The 26,957-nt window shown below is 44.0% G+C and overlaps 1 protein-coding gene across 3 annotated transcripts in view; it reads left to right on the top strand.

Annotated features, from left to right (window-relative positions):
• LOC137369915 (copine-3-like) overlaps positions 1-26,957 on the top strand; it is a 63,601-nt gene that overhangs the window by 10,207 nt on the left and 26,437 nt on the right. For all 3 annotated transcript variants that reach the window (XM_068031642.1, XM_068031644.1, XM_068031643.1), the window contains exons 5-9: positions 6,262-6,333; positions 6,614-6,697; positions 19,961-20,050; positions 21,628-21,726; positions 26,655-26,741. In XM_068031642.1, the coding sequence (XP_067887743.1) occupies positions 6,262-6,333; positions 6,614-6,697; positions 19,961-20,050; positions 21,628-21,726; positions 26,655-26,741 (432 nt within the window). The remainder of the gene's footprint in view (positions 1-6,261; positions 6,334-6,613; positions 6,698-19,960; positions 20,051-21,627; positions 21,727-26,654; positions 26,742-26,957) is intronic.

Genomic DNA, 26,957 nt, shown 5'->3' with positions numbered 1-26,957 from the left:
TGTATCAGGCCTGTGTCCTCAGTACCTTGCTCCACGGCAGCGAGGCCTGGACAACGTATGCCAGCCAAGAGCGACGTCTCAATTCATTCCATCTTCGCTGCCTTCGGAGAATACTTGGCATCAGGTGGCAGGACTATATCTCCAACACAGAAGTCCTTGAAGCGGCCAACACCCCCAGCTTATACACACTACTGAGTCAGCGGCGCTTGAGATGGCTTGGCCATGTGAGCCGCATGGAAGATGGCAGGATCCCCAAAGACACATTGTACAGCGAGCTCGCCACTGGTATCAGACCCACCGGCCGTCCATGTCTCCGTTATAAAGACGTCTGCAAACGCGACATGAAATCGTGTGACATTGATCACAAGTCATGGGAGTCAGTTGCCAGCATTCGCCAGAGCTGGCGGGCAGCCATAAAGACAGGGCTAAATTGTGGCGAGTCGAAGAGACTTAGTAGTTGGCAGGAAAAAAGACAGAGGCGCAAGGGGAGAGCCAACTGTGCAACAGCCCCAACAAACAAATTTCTCTGCAGCACCTGTGGAAGAGCCTGTCACTCCAGAATTGGCCTTTATAGCCACTCCAGGCGCTGCTTCACAAACCACTGACCACCTCCAGGCGCGTATCCATTGTCTCTCGAGATAAGGAGGCCCAAAAGAAAAGAAAAAAAAAGAATCTACAGTGGTGGGAACCTCTAGATTATTGCATGCTTCCATTGATGTACTTTTGGTTGAGATAAAGGTAAGGAGAGACTGATTGTACAGCATTCCAGCAAAGTCATACAGGAGAATCATGATTGAGAGAGGTGGCTCAGGTGGTCAGTGCAATTTCCACCACACCATGCACTGCAGAAAAAGATTTAATGACCTTCATGAGGTTAGCCAAGGTAAATAAAGGCATGGATACCCGTGAGCACCTTGAAACAGTATGAGGAGAATGACTCATCCCCATATTCACCCTCACAGTGCCAGTGTAATGCCCAAATTAAAGGCGAATGTTCTCATAGAGTCATAGACTCATTTTTATTTATATTTTATTTAGACATACAGCACTGAAACAGGCCCTTTGGCCCACCGAGTCTGTGCCGACCAACAACCACCCATTTATACTAATCCTACATTAATCCCATATTCCCTACCACATCCCCACCACCTACCTATACTAGGGGCAATTTACAATGGCCAATTTACCTATCAACCTGCAAGTCTTTGGCTGTGGGAGGAAACCAGAGCACCCGGCGGAAACCCACGCGGTCACAGGGAGAACTTGCAAACTCTGCACAGGCAGTACCCAGAACTGAACCCGGGTCGCTGGAGCTGTGAGGCTGCGGTGCTAACCACTGTGCCTCATGCCCCAATGAACTGATTTCTTCCTATCTCGACTTTATTTTTACTTCTCTTGTCCAGTCCCTTCCCACATACATCCATGACTCTTCTAATGTCCCCTGTCGCTTTAACAGTTTCCAATTGTCTCCTTTTCACCATGGATGTCCAATCCCTCCATACCTCCATCACCCACCAAGACAGTGAGAGTTCTCCGCTTTTTCCTTGAACAGAGGCCCAACAGTCCACATCCATCACCACCCTCCTCTGCCTGGCTGAACTTGTGCTTGCATTGACACTTGGAAAGATTATCACCAAGGGATGGACGGAGACACCATTAGGTGAAATTAGATGTAGTGGCAGGGAGGCACTTTTATTACTCTTGTAAGGAATGTGGATTCTGTCATTTTTACTGGCTTTTTATATCATTTGTATTATGAATTTTATGTACTTTAATATATATATGTTTTGTATAAGCTTTTGGTAAATGAAGAGTTAATTTTAGCTGTGTACCTTACTGAAACAAATGCTGCCAATACAGTTTGAGTCAACCAGAATTACATTGTGATGCAGACTAATAACAAAGAGATAAAGGGAAAGAAAAGAACAGATATTGAAATCTATGTAACAAGTTGTGAACAAAATGTAACAGGAAAGCAAGATAAGTCTCGCCGGAAATGTATGATTTAATGGACCTCAAGGTTCTAATGGACTGTTTGTACACATTGTTTTGTGCATGTGATCATGATTACTGTACAAACGGAAGTACTGGCAAACGAAATGGCAGGACAAGTTGAAAAGCAATTTTGTATGAACTAACCAGTCAATGTACAGGAGGAGCCACTGGCTACGAAGAATAAGGGAACAGACCTGGAGATGTACGGTGCACAGATTTGAAGATGACAAAGGGAGGACAAGACAAGCGACGTCACGAGCTGTCTATGCCATTAGAGCCAGTGGCAAGTAAAGGCCAGCTGGACTAGGATATCAACTGCCTTAGATTTGTTAAGTATTGCTTTTAGTCTTAATAAATCATCCTGACATCAGTACAGTAGGTGTCTCCTTGTCTGAATTCTTATTGTCTGGTCCAAGAACAAATTATAAGTAAGGTTATAAATCTTACATTCTCTCCTCTCTTTGCAAAAGAAAAGCTGATTCATAACCAGAGCCAACAAGTAGCCATGGGGAAAGAAATGTTAATCCAAGAGCTCTGACTGCTCCATGAGGACAAAACTCTGCAGTTACTTCGTGACATATAGAAGAAAGGAAATGATGAAATGAGTCAAGCTGGCAGGCACAGGCTGGTAATGATAGTAATTGTCAGTTCAGTGAGAAGTTAAAGTCCTTTACTTTCAAGGTGAGCAATTTCAAACATTTAGATCTCCATTCACCTGCATGTTTGCTGCATGATTAGCATTAACCATCCTCACATCTATTTCCATTCACATCTTCCAGATCATTCTCACCAAGACTGTAAACCATGGTTGGGATTGCAGTCTTGCACCGCCGCCTCTTCTAAAGTATTGCTCCTTGCCTCTCCGTCTTACCTTCGCTGTCATGGCACTTTAGGAACTCAAACAGGAGCCCAGATACACCCAGTGAGGAGGGTATTCGTAATGAATCTGAGGGCATATCACAGTAATCCACAAAGCATCAGTGAGCAGGATGACTGGGAGTGGAAGACAAGGAGTCGTCAGAGTCTGAAGAGACAAGAACTGTTTGCCTTGAGATGAATCTAGATTTTAGACGCTTGGTCTTCAAATGGAAAATGAACCAGGAGCACAGAACTTGTACAGCCATTGGACCATTACCATGAATGTGCTATAGATAGTGGTTAACATGGAGTACAAAACCCACTATTCACATTTGTAACATATCAAAAGAAGTTTGTGAGGTCACAATGCAATGCAGTCCGGGAAAGATCTGCAAGGGTGCAGGAAGAGGACCGAAAGACACTAACTACGGCCGAGATGGGAGCTAGGACTGCTTCCATTGAATTCTAGTTAAATACCATTAATAGTACCATAAAAAAAGCTCCAGGCAATTGCTTTTCCCTGAAAAGTTCATTTCTATTCTACGCAAACACTGGATTAACAATTGATGGAGGACCTGTTCCTTCTGTGCCCTCGCCGTCCTTTCCCTCAAGTGGAAACACTAACCTTTTCTAAATGGCATAGTTGTGCAACATGCATTCGACCATTGAAAACCTCATCAGGCTGTATGAACCTATTGAGGCACATGTGACAGGACTTCTAATTATATTCTGTGTTGTAATTGGACTGGTTGCAAGACCCTGACTGTACTTGTTCTCCACTGCTGAATTTGAATGTCAGGGGGGAAAAAAAGTCATCAGCCAGAGCTGAAAGGAATATCCATTCTCTCAAAACAAGCAATCCAAAACAGTGATCTGGCTTAATGATGCCAACCTCATTAATTTGCCAAAGTATAAATGAATCATGGCGGTTTCCAAGGTACCACACATTCACATGCAAAATGATGTGATTGGTAACATTAATGGAATGGAGTCCCTTCCTGTTGATAATTGGGCTCTCGCATGGTTCTTCATGAAGTTATAAGCAGCATCATGTACATGGGGAACTCCTATTTTGTATAAGTTAACTGCTTTTGCTCTTTGCTTGGCAGAGTCTATTTAAGAAGTTGTCTGAACAGAGCATGTATAACCACCTTAATACCGTGATGCACAGTAAATGGAAAGCTGTGAGTTAGGCCATCCAAAGATGTCTGAAAGGACATGGTGGTGATAGAGGCAGGAACCCTCACAACATTTAACAAGTATTTAGATAAGCACTTGAAACGCTATAGCATACGAGGCTACAGGCCAAGTGCTGGAAAATGGGATTAGAATAGATGGTGCTTGGTGGCCGGCACAGACACAACGGGCCGAAGGGTCTGTTGTGCTGTATGACTCTATAACTAGCCAGTTATCTTAGGTGAATTGGCATTCTAATATTGCCTCTGTGAAAGTCAACTTAGACTTCCAAGATTAGAGCACCTACTGGAATGGTTAGATGTGTCAGATGCTGACACCTTCCATGATGCCGCCTTCTCCATGCTATCATTTTCTCCCCTGTGTTCTTGTCATTTATTCTCATATAACATAGAAACAAAGGGATTCTCATAGTGAAATCTACTCTTGCCCAAAATGTTTGAAATTTTTGTTGTACTTACTCAAATTCTAAAGTATTGTCAAGTGATACACTGCAGCAAGTTGCCGAGGCTTCCTTGGCAGCACCTCTTGAACCTGCAACCTCCACCACCCAGAAGGTCAGCAGGTGCATGGGAATACTATCAATTCCAATTTCCCCTCCAAGTCAGATGCCGTGCTCATTTGAACATATATCACTGTTCCTTCATTGTCACTGGGCGAAAATCGCAGAACTCCTTAACTAGCAGGACTGTGGCAGTACCTACACCACCACCAGCTTCTTAGGACAACTAGGGACGGGTAATAAATGCTGGCCTGTCCAGTAATGCCCATACCCTGAGAATTTCTTTTTTAAAAACATGAATTTATACCCTGAGTCATCTAGGGAATTGGAAGAAATTTTTCTTGTTAACAAAATAGAGTTAAATAACTTGAATGCAATTTCCCATTGTTACACTTGAATAAATCTGCTGTGTTGTTATAGAAACTAATGTGGTGGAGGTTAACAATGTTGCTGTATAGTAGTGGCCTGATTTATACAGTGCCTTTAATGTACCCATGTCCCAAGGCATGACAGAGTAGTAGTAAGATGAACAGTTGCCAAGCCAGGGAGGCTGGGTGATTAGCAGGGCTAATGGAGAGGATGTTATTTTGAAGCTCAGCTCAATTAAACAGGATGCCAAAGTTTTACACGAACCTGTTCAGCCTGAGTTGGTGGCCGGGGAAGGATAGAAAGCCAGTAGTAAGAGAATGCTTCTTTGCTACTGATATCTCCAGTCCTGCCCACTTGTGTTTGTGGGGGAGATGTCCAAAATAGTGGATTCTACAGTGCTTCTGAAATTAAAGATTGGTGAATAGCATGCCTTCAGGAATAATTTGAATCTGTTAAATATCTAAATATACTAGTATGACTCATGAAATGCAAAATTTGGTCCTTGTTTAATGGTTGGGATCCTTTTTCTGTAACATTTTAAATTGAGTGATATGGATCCAGCAACAAAGAAGAAGAGCTCCAAAATGAAGAAGCAAAATTCCGTCATGCAGCACCTGTTTTCGGGCGCAGTGTGGCTGCCTAAGGCTCCAGAATGGTGGGCAGAAAGCATACATGCATTTCTGGCCAGATGTGCACCTCTCACCATATTGGATGAGGGCAAACAAGGCATGCTTTACCCATGCCTGAAGTAGATGTTGAGCATATGCAAATAAATGGCGTAACATCTGCTTAAGGTCCTCACTGTAACATTGGTTTGCCCTGATGCATTCAGGGAAATGAGCCCGACGGACCCAGCAACAAAGATGATTAGTAATTTAACTGAAATTGGAGCCGGGAGGAGTAGTAGTACTCCTTCCAACTCCACATTAAAGGATCCCCACCCCCTACTGGCCACTGCTACCCCTGCTACTCCAAGCCCTTCCTGGCCCACATTGTATTGCTCTATCCGCAACCGGTTCCACGGACCCACTTATCTGAGGGCCTCTGTTATGCTAGCAATAGCCCGTTTCTTATCTGTTCTGTCCATTCTTCATTGGGCTGTCATGCCATGCTGGTTTATTACAATGTGGTGCAAGACTCTCTATCGGGCATCTTGGACCTCATCATTCTGGGGCAGAGAATTTGCCCTGTGCACGCACCCACTGTGTGCCTAAAAATGGGTGATCCTGAATTTTTCAATGATTTTTGAGCCAGTACCTCTAGTTCATCTATTTGAAGTGCAAATTAATTGATCATTTTGTTTTTAATTGGTTTCTATTCTGTTCTTTATTTTCATGCTTAAGATTTTTGCAGAGGAGGTGAAAGACAACCGGGTGGTAAATTTTGAAGCTCAAGCACGGAATCTGGATAACAAGGTAAGTCTTGCATATAAAAACTGAAAATATACAGTCGGTTCTTTAACTGAAAAGTGAGTAGATTGACCAATGATTTGGATAGAGACCCTTCATCAACACTGGCTGCTTTATTTCTATCATTTCTGTTTGAGATTTGCAGCATTATGAGTTTTACTTTTTATCTCCTGGGTTTCATGTAAATCTGAAGTATTATTTGTACAGTTATTGGTTCACATTTTCTGTCTGGCAATAACATCTGTCATTGTTATTCCATTGTATTATTTGTACTGGTGGTGATCAGGATTTCTTTGGGAAGTCGGATCCTTATTTGGAGTTCTACAAACAGACTGAGGATAGAAGATGGCAAATGGCTCATAGAACAGAGGTGAGAGTTATAATTTGAAGGGCTGATAACATTTCTCATTTTTAACACAATTGTTTACTTTTCTTCCTTATGTAAACTAGCTATCTACCAAGTTGTTCCTTTCAAATGCATTGGAATGCTCATTTGGATGTTGTGATTTTATGCTGGTCATGTAAGACTGAATGTGTAGACGGATTAATTGGGCAATGTAGTGCTTGATTTTTAGGTGCTATGTAGCCACATAGGATCAAAAGTGAGGTCCAAGATGCTGGAGCACACTTCCACCAGAAACAAGAGGCCATCAGTACACATGTCTGAAGTAAGTGTTAGGCTGATTATTTGCATATGCAAATAACTAACACTCGCTTCTGGCCCCTGTTGCACCTTTGGTTTGCCCTGAGGTGGCCAGTGCCTGTGCTGATTGCCTTTGGGAAAACCAACTCTAAACACCATTGAAGTTCTGGAAAAAAGGTTTACTTACTATAATGACTGCTGTTTCCGCACCTGGTTTGATCATAATGGCTTTTGTCTCTCCTCTGGACACCAGCTTATGAGGTCGAGAGGTGGGTGCAGATGCTAGGCAAGTCTGCACCTCGTAAAACCATGCCTAGGCTACGCTGCAAACAAAGAAAAGTAACCTTTTGGCTCGGAAGCTGGAATGTGAGCACTATGTGCTCTGGAATGAACAGCGACCCCCACTCCACAGCAAGTGTATGCAAGACAGCCCTGATTGACCATGAGCTACACAAGCTTGATATGGACATTGCCACTCTACAAAAAATCAGATTAGCTGACACGGGGTCTATTCAAGAGGCTAATTACACCTTCTACTGGCATGGAAAGAGTGCCGCGAGCATGGTGTAGGCTTCGCAGTGAGCAATCAGCTGACAGTCAATTGAGCCACCAGTAGCAACCTTGGAGCGCCTCATCTCCGTGCGGTTGTCATCCAATGTCATATGTGTCTATGCACCAACTCTGAAGGCCAGCATCTCAGATAAAGAGTATTTCTATGACTTGCTACATGACAGTCTGAGGAATATCCCAAATGGTGAGAGGCTATTCATCCTGGGTGACTTCAATGCATGTGTTGGGGCAGACAGTGATTCATGGCCAACGTGCCTTGGTCGTCATGGGTGGGCAAAATCAACGATAATGGACAACGCCTTCTTCAGATTTGTGCCCTGAATGAGCTCTGTATCACCAACACCTTCCGGGGCACTCATCGCCACAAGGTATCATGGCATCACCTAAGGTCTGGTCATTGGCACCAACTAGACCTAGTCATCACGAGGAGGCATGATCTGCCCAGTGTTCTTCACACCTGCGCCTACCATAGTGCAAATTGCGACACTGATCACTTTCATCAGCAGCAGAGTGAAGGTGAACCCCTGAATGTTCCACAGTTCCAAACGCAACAGCCCGCCATGCATCAACATCCCTTGCATAAGCAATGATGACAAATACCAGCACTTTGCACCTTCGCTAGAATGCTTGCTATAGACCAAAGCCTTAATGGGAAGCACTGATGTTAGCATTGATTGAGCTTAGTGGCTTCTAAGCTGCTTCTTCTATGAAGCAGCAGAAGCATCATTTGGTAAAGGTGGGTCCTGCAACCAGGGCTGGTTAGAGACCTAATCAGCTGAGATGATGCAAAAAACAAAGCCTACATGATGCACAATGTAAACCCAACAGCTGAGACACTGCATGACCTGAAAGTAGTCAAGACAGCCGCGAAAAGGAGAGGGAGATACTGTGCAAACAAACACTGGATAAACTTATGACAAGAAATCTAAACTGCATGTGACAAAGGATGTCGACGAGGTATGTATGAAGGAATCAAGAGGCACTTGGCCCTGCCATTACCATAGATGCTCCCTTGAAGTCGGCAGATGTTGAAGTACTGAACGACAAGTAAACAAATGTCCCGCTGGACTGAACACTACAGTAAGCTGTACTCCTATGAATCGGACACCTCCCAGTCTGTGCTCGATGCTCTCCCACAGCTTCCTGTCATGGGAGAGTTAGATGAAGAACCCTCATCACTGGAGCTTGAAATGGCCATAGACTGCCTCGCGAACAGAAGGGCACCAGGCAAGGATGGAATCCCAGCCGAACTGCTCAAACATGGAAAGTCCAATCTATTGCCCACATTTGTGACCGCCTCCTTTTCTGCTCGAAAGTGGGTTCTGTTCCACAGGAGATGCATGTTGCTAAAATCATCACACTATACAAAAACAAAGGCAACAGAGGAGATGGTAACAACTACAGGGGCATCTCACTCCTCAGTGTCACAGTGAAGGCCTTTGCTAGGGTCATACTTAAAAGACTCCATTTACTTGCAGACCAGGTGTGCCCGGAAGCGAAGTGCGGTTTCCGTGCCAGCAGATCTACTGTGGATGTGATCTTCTCCATACGCCACTACAAGAGAAGTGTAGGGAACAGAGTGCAAATTGCGCCCAAAATTGTGGCAGTTTTGATTCGTTTTTTTTCCCCCCACTACCATTATCATTGGTGACCCCCAGGGATCGATCCTTGACACCTACTATTTTTCATTGACATGCTGCCTCTCATTCACATCATCTGAAAGCACGGCATTAGTTTTCACATGTAAGATTATGACACCCAGCTCTATCTCACTACCATCTTTCTCGACTCTTCCATTGTTGCTAAATTATCAGGTTGGATCAGTGGACATTTCCTCCAAATAAACATTTGGAAGACTGAAGTTGTTATCTTTGGTCTCCGCTACAAACTCCATTCCCTAGTTACTGACTCCACCACTCTCGCTGGCAACTGAGGCTGAACCAGACCATTTGCAACCTTGGTGTCATATTTGATCCTGAGATAAGCTTTCGAGTGCATAATTATGCCATCACTGAGACTGTCAATTTTCACCTCCACAACATCTAACCCGGCCGTGCCTCAGCTTATCTGCTGCTGAAATCCTCATCTCTTCCTTTGTTACCTCTAGACTTGACTATTCCAATGCACTCCTAGCTGGCCTCCCACATTCTACCCTCTGTAAACTTGAGGTCATCCAAAACGCTGCTGCCTTTGACCTTACTCATGCCAAGTTCTATTTACCCATCACCCCTGTGCTCGCTAACTTGCATGGCTCCCCGTCAAGCAACGCCCAATCTGCCCTAATATTACTTTATGTGGCTCAGTGCCCAATTTTGTTAACGCTGCTACGGCTACATGGTGAGGGGTGTGGGTGGTTCCTGCTGTTCAACTCCCACCTGACCGCAGCAAGTGTTTTTTGTTATTTGGGCTTAATGTCTTTGTTTTTTGACAAATAAAACACAGCGACAGGTTTTCTTGTAGGTTCAAAACAGAAGGTTAATTATTTATTGAGCATTATGCCTTATCCCAAATTGTTGCAACCCGCATTTACACTCGCTCACTTGCACACGTGCACACATTTTTTTTTTATTTGTTCATCTAGATGGAGCAGAATTTGTAAGGAGCATCCAGGAGGGTTTTCTAGAGCAGTATGTAAATAGTCCAACTCGGGAAGGGGCCATACTGGACCTGGTGTTGGGGAGTGAGCCCGGCCAGGTGGTTGAAGTTTCAGTAGGGGACTACTTTGGGAATAGTGATCACAATTCCGTAAGTTTTAGAATACTCATGGACAAAGACGAGAGTGGTTCTAAAGGAAGAGTGCTAAATTGGGGGGAGGCCAACTATACCAAAATTCGGCAGGAGCTGGGGAATGTAGATTGGGAGTAGCTGTTTGAAGATAAATTCACATTTGATATGTGGGAGGCTTTTAAAGAGAGGTTGATTAGCATGCAGGAGAGACATGTTCCTGTGAAAATGAGGGATAGAAATGGCAAGATTAGGGAACCATGGATGACAGGTGAAATTGTGAAACTAGCTAAGAGGAAAATGGAAGCATACATAAGGTCTAGGCGGCTGAAGAAAGACGAAACTTTGAAAGAATATCGGGATTGTAGGCGCAATCTGAAACGAGGAATTAAGAGGGCTAAAAGGGGTCATGAAATATCTTTAGCAAACAGGGTTAAGGAAAATCCCAAAGCCTTTTATTCATGTATAAGGAGCAAGAGGGTAACTAGAGAAAGGATTGGCCCACTCGAGGACAAAGGAGGAAAATTATGCGTGGAGTCAGAGAAAATGGGTGAGATTCTAAACGAGTACTTTGCATTGGTATTCACCGAGGAGAGGGATATGACGGATGTTGAGGTTAGGATTACTCTAGGTCAAGTCGGCATAAGGAGGGAGGAAGTGTTGGGTATTTTAAAAGGCATTAAGGTGGACAAGTCCCAAGGTCCGGATGGGATCTATCCCAGGTTACTGAGGGAAGCGAGAGAGGAAATAGCTGGGGCCTTAACAGATATCTTTGCAGCATCCTTAAACATGGGTGAGGTCCCGGAGGACTGGAGAATTGCTAATGTTGTCCCCTTGTTTAAGAAGGGTAGCAGGGATAATCCAGGTAATTATAGACCGGTGAGCCTGACGTCAGTGGTAGGGAAGCTGCTGGAGAAGATACTGAGGGATAGGATCTATTCCCATTTGGAAGAAAATGGGCTCATCAGTGATAGGCAACATGGTTTTGTGCAGGGAAGGTCATGTCTTATCAACTTAATGGAATTCTTTGAGGAAGTGACAAAGTTGATTGATGAGGGAAGGGCTGTAGATGTCATATACATGGACTTCAGTAAGGCGTTTGATAAGGTTCCCCATGGTAGGTTGATGGAGAAAGTGAAGTCGCATGGGATCCAGGGTGTACTAGCTAGATGGATAAAAAACTGGCTGGGCAACAGGAGACAGAGAGTAGCAGTGGAAGGGAGTTTCTCAAAATGGAGACGTGTGACCAGTGGTGTTCCACAGGGATCCGTGCTGGGACCACTGTTGTTTGTGATATACATAAATGATTTGGAGGAAAGTATAGGTGGTCTGATTAGCAAGTTTGCAGACGACACTAAGATTGGTGGAGTAGCAGATAGTGAAGGGGACTGTCAGAGAATACAGCAGAATATAGATAGATTGGAGAGTTGGGCAGAGAAATGGCAGATGGAGTTCAATCCGGGCAAATGCGAGGTGATGCATTTTGGAAGATCCAATTCAAGAGTGAACTATACAATAAATGGAAAAGTCCTGGGGAAAATTGATGTACAGAGAGATTTGGGTGTTCAGGTCCATTGTTCCCTGAAGGTGGCAATGCAGGTCAATAGAGTGGTCAAGAAGGCATACGGCATGCTTTCCTTCATCGGACGGGGTATTGAGTACAAGAGTTGGCAGGTCATGTTACAGTTGTATAGGACTTTGGTTCGGCCACATTTGGAATACTGCGTGCAGTTCTGGTCGCCACATTACCAAAAGGATGTGGATGCTTTGGAGAGGGTGCAGAGGAGGTTCACCAGGATGTTGCCTGGTGTGGAGTGCGCTAGCTATGAAGAGAGGTTGAGTAGATTAGGATTATTTTTATTAGAAAGACGGAAGTTGAGGGGGGATCTGATTGAGGTGTACAAAATCATGAGAGGTATAGACAGGGTGGATAGCAAGAAACTTTTTCCCAGAGTGGGGGATTCAATTACTAGGGGTCACGAGTTCAAAGTGAGAGGGGAAAAGTTTAGCGTGGATATGCGTGGAAAATTCTTTACGCAGAGGGTGGTGGGTGCCTGGAACGTGTTGCCAGCGGAGGTGGTAGACACGGGCATGATAGCGTCTTTTAAAATGTATCCAGACAGATACATGAATGGGCAGGAAGCAAAGAGATACAGACCCTTAGAAAATAGGCGACGGGTTTAGATAGAGGATCTGGATCGGCGCAGGCTTGGAGGGCCGAAGGACCTGTTCCTGTGCTGTAATTTTCTTTGTTCTTTGTTTGTGGCATGTCGACATTGCTGGCTAGGCCAGCTTTTGTTGCCCATCCCTAATTGCCCTTGAGAAGGTGGTGGTGAGGTGCTTTCTTGAACCGCTGCAGTCCTTGGGTGTAGGTACACCCACAGTGCTGTTGGGAAGGGTGTTCTAGGATTTTGACCCAGCAGTAGTGAAGGAACAGTGATATAGTTCCAAGTCAGGATGGTGTGTGCAGGATTTCCCAGGCATCTGCTGCCCTTGTCCTTCAAAGGAGCCTTGGTGCATTGCTGCAATGCATCTTGTGTATGGTACATAGTGATGCCACTGTGCGTCGGTGGTGGAGGGAGGGAATGTTGAAGGTGGTGGATGGGGTGCCAGTCAAGCGGCCTGCTTTGCCCTGGATGGTGTCAAGCTTCTTGAGTGTTGGAGCTGCATACGTCCAGGCAAGTGGAGAATATTCCATTGCACTCCTGACTTGTGTCTTGTAGATGGTGGACAGGCATTGGGGAGTCAGGAAGTGAGTTACCCGCTGCAGAATTTACAGTCTCTGACCTGCTCTTGTAGCCAAAGCATTTATGTGGCTGGTCCAGTTCAGTTTCTGGTCAATGGTAACCCCCAGGATGTTGATAATATGGGATTCAGCAATGGTAATATCATTGAACGTCAAGGGGAGATGGTTAGATTCTTTCTTGTTTGAGATGGCCATTGCCAAGCACTTGTGTGGTGTGAACATTACTTAGCACTTATCAGCCCAAGCCTGGATGTTTTCCAGGTCTTGCTGCATATGGACATGCGGGGGCTGCTTCAGTATCTGAGGAGTCGCGAATGGTGCTGAACATTGTGCAATCATCAGTGAACATCCCCACTTCTGACCTTATGATGGAGGCAAGGTCATTGATGAAGCAGCTGAAGATGGTTGGGCCTAGGAAACTACCCTGAGGAACTCCTGTGGTGATGTCCTGGAGCTCAGATGATTGACCTCCAACGACCACAAACATCTTCCTTTGTGCTAGGTATGACTCCAACCAGCAGAGAGTTTCCCCCCGATTCCCATTGACTCCAGTTTTGCTAGGGCTCCTTAATGGCATTCTTGGTCAAATGCTGCCTTGATGTCAAGGGCAGTCACTCTCACCTCACCTCTTGAGTTCAGCTCTTTTGTCCAAGGCTGTAATGAGGTCAGGAGCTGAGTGGCCCTGGCAGAAACCAAACTGGGCATCAGTGGGCAGGTTATTGCTGAGCAAGTGCCACTTGATTGCACAGTCGAAGACCCCTTCCATCGCTTTGCTGATGGCCAAAAATAGACTGATAGGGCGGGAATTGGCTGAGTTGGACTTGTCCTGCTTTTTGTGCACAGGACATACCTGGGCAATTTTCCATTTTGCCGAGTAGATGCTAATGTTTTAGCTGTACTGGAACAGCTTGGCTAGAGGTGCAGCTAGTTCTGGAGCATGAGTCTTCACTACTATTGCTGGAATGTTGTCAGGAAACATAGCTTTTGCAGTTTCCAATGCCTTCAGCTGTTTCTTGATATCATGTGGAGTGAATCGGATTGGCAGAAGACTGGCATCTGATGCTGGGGACTTCAGGAGGAGGCCAAGATGGATCAGCCACTCGGCACCTCTAACTAAAGGATGCAAATGCTTCAACCTTGTCTTTTGCACTGATGTGCTGGGGTCCTCCATCGTAGAGGATGGGGATATTTGTGGAGCCTCCTCCTGCTGTCAGTTGTTTAATTGTCCACCACCATTCATGACTGGATGTGGCAGGACTGTAGAGCTTGGATCTGATCCATTGGTAGTGGAATCGTTTAGCCCTGTCTATTGCATGCTGCTTTCTCTGTTCAGCATGCATGTAGTCCTGTAGCTTCACCAGGTTGCCACCTCATTTTTTGGTGTGCCTGGTACTGCTCCTGGCATGACCTCCTGCAGTCTTCATTGAACCAGGGTTGGTTCCCCGACTTGATGGTAATGGTAGAGTGGGGGATATGCTGGGCCATGTGGTTACAGATGGTGTTTCTGCTGCTGCTGATCCTGCAGTGCCTCATGGATGTCCAGTTTTGAGTTGCTAGATCTGTTCGATATCTATCCCATTTAACACGGTGGTAGTGCTGCACAGCATGATGGTGGGTACCCTCAGTGTGAAGACGGGACTTCATCTCAGAAAGACTGTGCAGTGGTCACTCCCACCAGTAATGTTATGGACAGATGGATCTGTGACAGGTAAATTGGTGAGGACAAGGTCAAGTAGGTTTTTCCTTCTTATTGGTTCGCTCATCACCTGCTGCAGACCCAGTCTAGCAGCTAAGTCCTTTAAGATTCAGCCAGCTTGGTCAGTAGTGGTGCTACCGAGCCACTCTTGGTGATGGACATTGAAGTCCCCCACCCAGAATGCCTTCTGTACCCTTGCTTCACTCAGTGCTTCTTCCAATTGGTGTTCAACATGGAGAAGCACTGATTCACCAGCCAAGGCTTGTCGGGGAGTGGGGCGCGGTTGGTGGTAATCAGCAGGAGGTTTCCTTGCCCAAGTTTGAACTGATGCCATAACCCTACCTGGGCTCCGGAGTCAATGTTGACGATTCCCAGGGCAACTCCCTCCTGACTGTATACCACTGTGCGCCACCTCTGGTGGGTCTGTCCTGCCATTGGGACAGGATATACCCATTGATGATGGCGTCTGGGACATTGTCTGCATACATACATACACACACACACACGATTGAAAGATCAGTTTGAAGACAAAAGATCACGTCCAGTTCACTGGTGCATAAGTTGAAATGTAGAATGTACTACAGGGAGTGTTGCCTTCTGGCTTGCCGGATTTTTTTTTTTCCCCAGTTCTGAACTGGACATGGTTTGGTGATACTTCATCCTGGGTCTCCCCCTCTTTCTTCAGGGGGTTACCTTGAAAGCTAAAAGTTTCTCACATCTAGCCTCTGTTGGGAGACAGAGATTTTCTTCCCTGTAGTGATTGACAATGGCCCTTTGGAGTGCCTTGGGATGTTTTATTATGTTAAAGACACTTTATAAGTATGTTATTGTTGTTATAGGCAGATAAGTGGAAGACGCAGTACAATTCAGAGAAAAATGAAATTGTGCATTGTGGAAAGGCAAACAGTGCCCTAAGGCAGGCGTTCTCAATCTTTGTGCTTCTCGGGCCTCCCTCTCATTTCATTAAACATTCCACAGACCCCTCCCCCTGTAACAAAAGTATTCTTTCTGCATAAAAATTAGTATACATTTAAACAAAGAGCCTTCAGTGACAGGAAGGGTCGATTGGCCTCCTTCTGTGCTCAGTGATTTTATGTAAGGTGACCCATCACTTTTGTACTAAGTACAAATGGTATCATTCTTCATCAGTTTACTTGGAAGAGAGGTTTCCTCAGTACATGATGTGATAAGTCCATTGATAAAGATTTTGATCAGAATGCACAGAAACCCCAACCCAGCCCCTCGATATCTCAATAAAATAGAAATGTGTGACCCAGGAACACATATGAACATACGAATTAGGAGCAGGAGTAGGCCACTTGCCTCCTCGAGCCTCCTCCGCCATTCAAGAAGATCATGGCTGATCTGATTGTAACCTCAACTCCACATTTCCAACTAGCCCGATAACCTTTCACCCTCTTGCTTATCAAGAATCTATCCACCTCTGCCTTAAAAATATTCACATACTCTGCTTCCAACGCCTTTTGAGGAAGAGCTTTCCAAAGACTCTCAACCCTCTATTAGAAAAAAAAACACCCATGGTATTGGCTTTATTTAGTGATGGTTCTGGATCATTCCCCATGCCAGGCACCAAAATCTCCAGAACATTAGATCTAAACAAATTTTATTTTTAGATGGTTTATTTCCAAGTAATATATAATTGATGCAACATTTTGATGAATTTTGGTGTGTTAAGGTCAAGATGTACACATTGGGGAGGATTAGCAAAGTCACTTCACTAGATTTATCATCTGTATGGTTTCAAATCCCTAAAATTCCCAGGCTTTACTTAAAAATCTGTGAGAAGCAAAAGGTGTTCACAATTGGATGGGCACTTAAATGAAATAAACTTGCAAGGCTACAGTGATAGAGCGGGGGAGTGGGACTGACTGGATTGCTCTGCGGAGAATTGGCATGGACTCAATGGGCCGAATGGACTCCTTCTATGCCCTGAATGACACTATGACATGCTTTGCAGGCTTCTTAATGGTTATTCACTGAAAATATGGCAAGCAGCGGCACAGTGGCGCAGTGGTTAGCACCGCCGCCTCACAGCTCCAGCGACCCAGGTTCAATTCTGGGTACTGCCTGTGTGGAGTTTGCAAGTTCTCCCTGTGTCTGCGTGGGTTTCCTCCGGGTGCTCCGGTTTCCTCCCACATGCCAAAGACTTGCAGGTTGCTAGGTTAATTGGCCATTATAAATTGCCCCTAGTATAGGTAGGTGGTAGGGAAATATAGGGACAGGTGGGGATGTGGTAGGAATATGGGATTAGTGTAGTAAAAGCAAAATACTGCGGATGCTGGAAATCTGAAATAAAAACAAGAAATGCTGGAACCACTCAGCAGGTCTGGCAGCATCTGTGAAAAGAGAAGCAGAGTTAACGTTTTGGGTCAGTGACCCTTCATCGGAACATCGGAGTTCCGATGAAGGGTCACTGACCCGAAACGTTAACTCTGCTTCTCTTTCCACAGATGCTGCCAGACCTGCTGAGTGGTTTCAGCATTTCTTGTTTTTATTTGGGATTAGTGTAGGATTAGTATAAATGGGTGGTTGATGGTTGGCACAGACTCGGTGGGCCGAAGGGCCTGTTTCAGTGCTGTATCTCTAAACTAAACTTAAACTAAACTAATGTCTTTAACAAATTCACTCATCTTTCTAAACATCACTGCAGCAGATTTAAGATAATGTGCGCACATTATGTGCATTAGTAATCTGCAACCTTAAAATGGTTGATAACTACCATACCACTGTCAAATCTTCTTTCCCAATTAGATTAATTTTTAAATCTCTACATTTTGCGGTAATCTCACACTGATAAATTGGGATTCCGCTTCTCGCGTCTGAAAACTTGCTGAAATGTCAAACCCGTTGAACCGAACATCTCAACGTTCACTCTTGATATTTGTGAGCTAAACAGGACTATGCTAAAGTAGGATTGATCATTCCTTCACTGTCACTGGGTCAAAATCCTGGAACTCCCTCCCTAACAGCACTGTGGGCATACCTACCCCACATGGGCTGTAGCAGGTCAAGAAGGCAGCTCACCACCACCTTCTCGGGGGCAATTAGGGATGGGCAATAAATGCTGACCTAGCCAGCGATGCCCACATCCCATGAATAAATTTTTTAAAAAAAAAGAGATAAAGGGTTTGATCCAGCAGCCATTACTGAGACGAGGTCGCTGGGTGACTAAGGTTAGGAACTAAACTTTTCAGGGTGGCGAGCTGCCTTCTTGACCTGCTACAGCCCATGTGGGGTAGATATGCCCACAGTGCTGTTAGGGAGGGAGTTCCAGGATTTTGACCCAGTGACTGAAGGAATGGTGATATAGTACCAAATCAGAATAGTCATAGCATTATAGAACACAGAAACAGGCCCTTTGGCCCACCGTGTCCGTGCCGGCCATCAAGCAACTATCTATTCTAATCCCATTTTCCTTTTGGTGGTGGAGAGAGTGAACATTTAAGGTAGTAGATGGGGTGCCAGTCAAGCTGCTTTGTCCTGAATGGTGTCGAGCTTCTTGAGTGTTTTTGGAGCTGCACTCATTCAGGCAAGTGGAGAGTATTCCATCACACTCCTGACTTGTGCCTTGTAGATAGGTTTTGGGAAATCAGGAGGTAAGTTACTTGCTGCAGAATTCACAGCTTCTGATCTGCGCTTATAGCTACAGTATTTATATGGCTGGTCCAGTTACGTTTCTGATAAAAGGTAACCCCCCAGGATGTTGCACAAATGGAACTCTTCATTTCTTCAGTGTAAATACACTCAGATCTGTCTGAGATCTTCATCTGGATGGGGGTGACATGGGGCGCTGTCAATACTTTAAACCCCGTGTCTATCCACAGAATGGCAATTGTTTCGAGAAAACCACGTCATCGATAGAAATACCCTTGGTGATCAGCAAATATACCGCAATATGAAGTCAATGTGAAATCATTTAGAAACAATCTTAAGATTTGGCAGACCCTTTGAAACCTTTCCGTGGACCCATAGAGTGCTGCAGACAGCCGGTTGAGAACCTTTGCGCTAAGACGTAGATCTTAATGGAGTCAGGAAACAGAAAGACCTAGGGTCAGATGCATTAATCTTTATAAGTGGAAATATAGGCAGAAAAAGTAAACTGGGATCTGAGATTAATACATAGCAGCATTGACTACAAAAGCAAGAGTATGAAGAGAATTTGTACGCCAAGTTATTTAGACAAAGTTAGAGTTTTGCATGCAATTTGGGTACCTTTTTACAGGAAGGATATTAGTACTATGCAAAGAATACAATAAAGATTTTCTTGGAATGAGATTGTATTTATGAAGAATGTGTGAAAAAGTTGGATCTTTATTTCAATAAACTAGGGTTCTGATAATTTTTAAAGTTATGAAAGGCTTTGACTGGGGGTTTTGAGAAGATATATAATGATTGTTTTGAGTGGTTGACAAATCAATAATAAGGAACGAAAACAAAAATTATCTCGAAGAAGTGTGAAGTTTGAAGAAATGTTTTGACGCAGACGGATCTTATAACATGGAATATTTGCCACAAGTGGCCGTTGAGACAGGGGTTATAACGTTATTTAAAATGTAATTAGGTAAGGATTTGAAAATGAATACAAAAGGATGCAGGCAAAGTGTGTGTAATTGGGATTAGATTAGGTAGCTCCACTTGAATAGTTAGCACAATGGATTAAATGGCCTGCTGCTTCTTGGAAGCCCAAGGCTGTATTTCATACTGAATTTTAACTTAATCTATTTCCAGGGCTTTCTGATCCACTTTTCCCTTTATTAAAAAGTGCATCAGCTGTTGGCAGAGTGTAAGAAGGCCAACTTTTGATCCATGCATCAACAAACTGCCACAATTTAATGGTAGTCCCCTTTATAATTATTTTCCTGACCTCCTTTCAGTTTTTCTTTTTCTTTCTCTTCTAACTTGCAGTTTTTTCATTACAATTTGGCTTATCTTGTATGAACAATCTCTTACCCCTCACATCAATCTAATGTTTTCTGTATGCGCTGATTGTTCTAAAATTATAAGGAGGCAAAAATAATGTGCAAGTTTTATTTAAACATGGGCAATGCCACAGGAGATGATAGCACGTCCAATTGCTTTCTGTCTCTTCAATTTTTACAACCAAAGTGATCTTACCAATGTGGATCCCTATAAAATGGAGAATCTTGATTGGACAGTTTACAAGGGCTTTTTTAAAAATTCAATGCAACATATTTTTGTGATATTTTACAGTATTTCCTATTTTACTTTTTAGGTAATAAAGAATAACCTGAATCCGAGTTGGAAACCTTTTAAAATCCCTTTGCGATCTCTCTGCAATGGTGACTTACAGAAGTCTATCAAGGTACATTTATATTTATCTACATTAAAGGGGGAACCAGTGCTTTCCTCATGTTTTTAAGAATATTTATTTGTTTCTAAATTGATCATTTGGGAAATATTTGGTTATCTTTCATGATGATTAGTATAAAATCACGTCAGCTTGTGTGTCTACCTGACTATTAGTATCACCACCAGTATTCTTATAAAGAATGGATCAGACTGAGTAAGTGCATACAATTGTGAGTGAAGTAAGTAAAGCAATATGGTAGGTGTATTTTTGACCTTGGTTAAATTTTGTTGTACAGGCAAGTAACGACAGAGAGATTTTGAACGTATGTGATGTATGGTTTGGGAAATTTTAGTAGTCATAAGTTGAAATGAGAAGATTCTTAAAGAATGTCTTTTCTTTCTGAATGGCCTATCTTCAATGCTAACTGTTGGCTTTAGTTCTATACGTAGTTCTGTTGCTAATAAAACAGTCAGACTTGGGCTAATTCAAAGTTCAGCAAACTTTTCCATAGATACTATCCTTACTTGTTTGTAATATGCTAACAGAGTAGGGTTGCTTATATAAGTTCTTCCTGCCCAGGGATAAGCAATTTATTCACGTGCTCTGCTCATCTAATGGCTCATTCGACTAGTTTTCAGGAACTAATTTAATGAGGTGCTTTTGATTTGAAATAAAATTTGAATTTATGTTGGGCCTAATGGGTTAACAATGCTGATGCATGTAAATAAGATAGTTCAGAGAGCTCAGGTTCCAAGTGTTGATGACACTTCATGACCAATTGGCACGAAATCTAGGCTATTAAATCATCATCTTTTATTCCTTAAACCTCATCATTTGGACTGCAGTTGTACCAAAATTGTCAGCTATTGTCTATATGATCTGGTATTTTACAAAGATGTTTGTCCACAACCTTGCCGAGTTGCTCAAGGCTTTTGTAGTAGGTTTACGGTAAGAATTATTTATGACCAGTACGACTACAAGCAACAAATGAGGGTAATGTGCAGAAAAATGTTGCATTGTTAGCCATGGCTCAGTCAATAGCACTCTCACCACTGAGTCATAAGGTTCCGGGTTCAAGTCCCACTTCAGGACTTGAGCATAAAAATCAAGCCTGACACTCTAGTGCAGTACTGAAGGAGAACTGCACTGTAGCAGATGCTGTCTTTCGGAAAAGACATTAAACTGAGGCCCCATCTGCCTGTTCGGGTGGATGTAAAAGATCCCATGGTGCTATTTCAAAGAAGAACAGGGGAGTTATCCCCAATATCCTGGCCAATATTTATCCCTTAATCAAGTTGGCAAAAACAGATTGTCTGGTCATTATCACATTGCTGTTTATGGAAGCTTGCTGTACATAAATTGGCTGCTGTGTTTCCTATTTTACAAGAGTGATTACACTTCAAAAGTACTTCATTGGCTGTAAAGTGCTTTGAGACGTACTGTGGTTGTGAAAAGTGCTAAATAAATGCAAGTCTTTTTCTTTTATCTATCAGCAACATTAATACTGCAGATTGAAGACAGCAGTGTGTGGAAACTTGGAAATAGCAATTTATACAGTTGACAACAAAATTTAATTTAATCTTTTTCAGGTGGATTGCTATGACTATGACAATGATGGTTCACATGACCTAATTGGTATATTTGAGACTAATATGACTAAACTACTGGAAGCATCCTACAGCTCACCGGTAGGTTTTTTTTTACATTGAATTATATAAAATTGAAACAGGCCATTCACTCAACTAGTCAATGCTGCACATAAGTCTCCTCCCATTCAGTCTACCTCATTTCAGTCGTTCAGAATATCTTTCTACTCAAGCTATATTTGCCTCAACCACTTCCTGTGGTAGTGAGTTCCATATTCTCTGAGAAAAGAAATTGCTCCTTATTCCCATATTGGATTTATTAGTAACTATCTTGGATTTATGGTCCCTTTTTTATTATTTTTGTTCAAGTATAAATTATAATCTCTGTGAAACTATAGTACTCTAAGGAGTACTTTTCAGACTCTGCGCACACACTGGAGGGCTTTGCCCACTGGGGAATGCAAGTTGGAACCTCAGGTGCATGTTGCACCTAATTATTTGACCAATAACTTATAGTTGAAAATTGGGGACACCAAGTGCCACAATTTCTGATTGCAGGCAAAGATTCTCACCAGACACACAAAGTTCTTCTCTTCCACATATTTTTTTGCTGTTTATATTTTAATAATGCCTAAACTCTCATACTTTTAAATGTTAAACACACCTGTGTAGATAGCTTTCGCAGTACTTAACCAAAAGCATTTCCCGAAATGTGAGGTTTGTTTTTAATGTCTCAATGTGGCAAAGAAGCACTGAGGTTGGCAAGGGCACAGAATGTACTCTGGATGGGGGACTTCAATGTCCATCACCAAGAGTGGCTAGGTAACACCACCACTGAAGGACATAGCTGCTGAAATGGGCCTGTGGCAGATGGTGAGGGGACCAACAAGAGGGAAAAACCTACTAGATCTTGTCTTCACCAATCTACCTGCTGCAGATGCAGCTGACCATGACAGTATTGGTAGGAGTAACCACTGCACAGTCCTTGTGAAAACAAAGCCCCATCTTCACATTGAAGATACCCTCCATCGTGTTGTGTGGCACTACTACCGTGCTAAATGGGATCGATTTAGATAAGATCTGGCAGCTCAAAACTGGGCATCCATGAGGTGCTGTGGACCATCAGCAGCAGAATTATATTCAACCACAATCTGTAACTTCATGGCCTGGCATATCCCTCACTCTACATTACCATCAAGCCATGGGATTGACCCTGGTTTAATGAGGAGTGCAGGAGAACATGCCAGGAGCAGCACCAGGCATACCTAAAAATGAGGGTGTCAACCCACTGAAACTACAACACAGGACTACTTGCATGCCAAACAGCAGAACCAGAATGCAATAGACAGAGTTTAGCAATCCCACAACCAACGGATGTGATCAAAGCTCTGCAGTCCTGCCACATCCAGTTGTGAATGATGGTAGACAATTAAACAACTAACAGAAAGATGAGGAAGCTCCACAAATATCCCCATCCTCAATGATGGGGGAGCCCAGCACATCAGTGCAAAGGAAAAGGCTGAAGCATTTGCAACCATCTTCAGCCTGAAGTGCTAAATGGATGATCAATCTTGGACTCCTCCAGAGGTCCCCGACATCACTGATGCTAATCTTCAGACAATCTGATTCATTCCACATGTTATCAAGAAATGGGTGAAGGCACTGGAAACTGCAAAGGCTATGGGTCCGGATAACATGCTGGCAGTAGGACTGAAGACTTGTGCTCCAGAATTTGTCACGCCCCTAGCCAAGTTGTTCCAGTACAGCTACAACACTGGCATCCACTCGACAGTGTGGAAAATTGTCCCGGTATGTCCTATCCACGAAAAGCAGGACAAATCCAACCCGGCCAATTACCGCCCCATTGGTCTACTCTCAATCATCAGCAAAGTGACGGAAGGTGTCATTGACAGTGCTATCAAGCGCCACTTAAATAGCAACAACCTGCTCATTGATGCTCAGTTTGGGTTCAGCCAAGACCACTCGGCTCCTGACCTCATTACAGCCTTGGTCCAAACACGGACAAAACAGCTGCACTCGAGGTGAGGTGAGAGTGACTGTCCTTGATATCAAGGCAGCATTTGACCGAGTATGGCATTAGGAGCCCTAGCCAAACTGAAGTCAATGGGAATCAAGGGGAAAATTCTCCACTGGTTGGAGTCATACTTACACAAAGGAAGATAACTGTTGTTGGAGACTAATCATCTCAGCCCCAGGATATTGCTGCAGGAGTTCCTCAGGATGGTGTCCTAGGCCGAACCATCTTCAGCTGCTTTGTCACTGACCTTCCTTCCATCATAAGGTCAGAAGTGGGGATGTTCATTGATGTTTGTATGACATTCAGTACCATTTGTGACTCCTCAGATACTGAAGCAGTCTGTGTCCATATGCAGCAAGACCAGGACAACATTCAGACATAACTTGATGATTGAATCGCTCCAATCACGTTTCCTGTCCTGCAACAGCACTGAAATAGCCCTTTTCAAAGTTACGCATGGCATCCCACGTAACTTTGACCATGGTAAACCATCCCTCCTCACTCTTAACCTGTTGGCAGCCTTTTAACATGGTTAACCGCACTGTTGTCCAGCTAGGTGTGACTGCAGTTACCTGGTTCCATTCTTGTCTATCTACTTATATCCAGAGAATTATCTTAAATGACTTCTCCTCCTCCTGCACCCACACTATTAACTCTAAAGTCCCCCAAGGATCCATCCTTGACCCCCTCCTATTTCTTACCTCAACTCTCAACTCATTTAAAAGGTACCTGGATATGCACCTGAAGTGCTGTAACCAGCAAGGCTACAGACTAAGTGCTGGAAGGTGGGATTAGATTGGGCGGCTAGTTTTTTTTGGCTGCGCAGACACAATGGGCTGAATGGCCTGCTTCTGTGTCGTAATTTTTCTATGGTTCTATGCTTCCCCCTCAGCAACATCATCCAAAAACACAAAGCCAGGTTCCACATATTTGCACTGCTAACGCCCATCTCTACCTCATCACTGCCACTCTTGACCCCTCCACTGTTTCTGATTTGCCACACTGCTTGTCTGACATCCAGTACTGGATGAGCAGAACTTTCCACCAACTAAATATTGGGCAGACTGAAGCCATTGTCTTCAATCCCCACCACAAACTCCATTCTGAAGCCACTGAATCCATCCCTCCCCCGGCAACTGTCTGAAGCTGAACCAGACCAGACTTAATGTTGTATTTGATCCCAAGATGAGCTTCTTACCACATATCCAGTCCATCACCAAGACTACCCACTTCCATCTCTCTAATAACTCTTGACTTCCCCGCATCCCTCCCCACCTTAGCTCATCTGCTGCTGAAATCTTCATTCACGCCTTTGTTACCTCGATACTTGACGATTCCAATGCTCCCCTGACCGACCTCCCATATCTCACCCTACCTAAACTTGAGCTCATCCAAAACTCTTCCCCATATCCTAACTCTCATCAAGTCCCATTCACCCATCAACCCCGTGCTCGCTAACCTACACTGGTTTCCGGTTAAGCAATGGCTCAATTGTTCTGTTCCATGTTGTCAAATCCCTCCATGACCTCTCTCCTCTCTATCTCTGTAACTTCTTCCGGCCCTACAACCGTCCAAGATCTCTGTGCTCCTCCAATTCTGGCCTATTGTACATCCCCTATTTTAATCGCTTCACCATTGATGGCTATGTCTTCAGCTGCCAAGACCTTAAACTCTGGAATTCCCTCCCTCTACTTCTCTTTCTTCCTTTAAGATGCTCTTTAAACCCACCTCTTTGATCAAGCTTTTGATCGTCAGTCCCAATGGCTGGGATTTTACCAAGTTCCTGACGTCAGGCACCATTGTGCTGGTGGGGGGCCGGAATATCATTCTGGCAGTGGCCTGCCACGCAGCCTGACGCCGGGAGTGCCGGGCCTGATCTTCCTGGTGACGGGAGCTGGATTAACATATTTAAATTAATGAAATGAATACATTTAAATAAAATCAACAGCGATCTTTCTTAATTTAGGGCTGTGATCTTCCGAGGGGCGGCCGGCACTCATGCGCCTTCACTTTCTCAAACAAGGAAAGCAGGCGCCACCATGGTGGGGAAGTGGGAAACTTATGATTTTTAGTGCGGGAGTGGGGCCTGGTGAGGACCAGACTCTAATGCAGGTTACCAGTGTAGGGAAGGGTGGGAAGGAGAGACCTCTGCACTTTGATCAGTTTGGGGTGGAGGACAAGGTCAAGTGTTGAAGGTAAATATTTTGGGTGGGGGAGAGGGCAAATGTTGAATTTAATTGTTATTTCGGGGTGGGGGGGTGAAGGAGCGATAGATTTATCGGCAGTACATTGGGGGGGGGGTAGCCCTTTAACAGTTGTCATGACCTGGCAGGGTTGGCTGCCCTTTAAAAATGGCGTCAGTGCCTGCACACAGGCAGCTGATGGCATTGCCGACGTTGGAGAGCCCGCCCCTCCACGTTATTGGGGGCGGGTGGGGTGGGGTGGCAGGGGTTTGCCCGACCGTCTCATTATTCTGGGGCTGTTGCAAGGAAGATTGCTGCTGCATGGCGGCGCGTGGCCCACACATGCGGATCGCCCACCGTTGCTTCTGGTGGCGGAAGAAGAAAATCCAGCTGAATATCTCCTGTGGCAAGTGTCCACTTTTGTTTGATAACACTCCTGTGAAGCACCTTGAGACGCTTTACTATGTTAAAGGCGCAATATAAATATAGATGGTTGTTGTAGTTATGTGTTTGGAGCGGGAGAAAGAGAAACAGACAGTTTGGAAAAAAGGTCTGGTACAATATTGCAACATTCCTCTTTTAAAGCTTATTTTTTGCTTCTCACTCCTGCCAGAGCATTGATCAGATAATACTTGTGAATAAGGTTACATTAGGTGCCTTTTTTTTTGTAGTAACTTTGTGTCATTGGCCTTGGTTTTACGATTGCTGTGATCATTTTCATGGGTTACTTCATTTGTATATGATCGGAAAGCTTAGGCTGTTGTGTTTCATCTTATGATCTGCACCGCCTCATGGTGTTTCTCTTGCAGGCAGAGTTTGAGTGTATCAATCCAAAGAAGAAACAGAAAAAGAGAAGTTACAAAAACTCAGGAATAGTGAGTTTTAAATTATGCCAGGTAAGAAATGTTGGTCCATATCTGATTATTGAAGGGTTTTATGCTGATTGGTGCAATGATTGCTGAGTATGTTCATTTGTTTTCTTTCTTTCTCCTCTCTCTCGTTGCTTTTCTGCTTTATCATCTCTCTCTGTCCTGCTCTTGCTCTCCCTCTCTCCTCCTTTCTTGCACTCTCTCCTGCCTCAACTATTGTTCTCAGCTTGCTACCTTGTGTCT

This window comes from Heterodontus francisci, chromosome 5, assembly GCF_036365525.1.
Source record: "Heterodontus francisci isolate sHetFra1 chromosome 5, sHetFra1.hap1, whole genome shotgun sequence".
NCBI lineage: Eukaryota > Metazoa > Chordata > Chondrichthyes > Heterodontiformes > Heterodontidae > Heterodontus > Heterodontus francisci.
The sequence above is the reverse complement of the archived record's forward strand: the minus strand, read 5'-3'. Positions and strand labels throughout refer to the sequence as shown.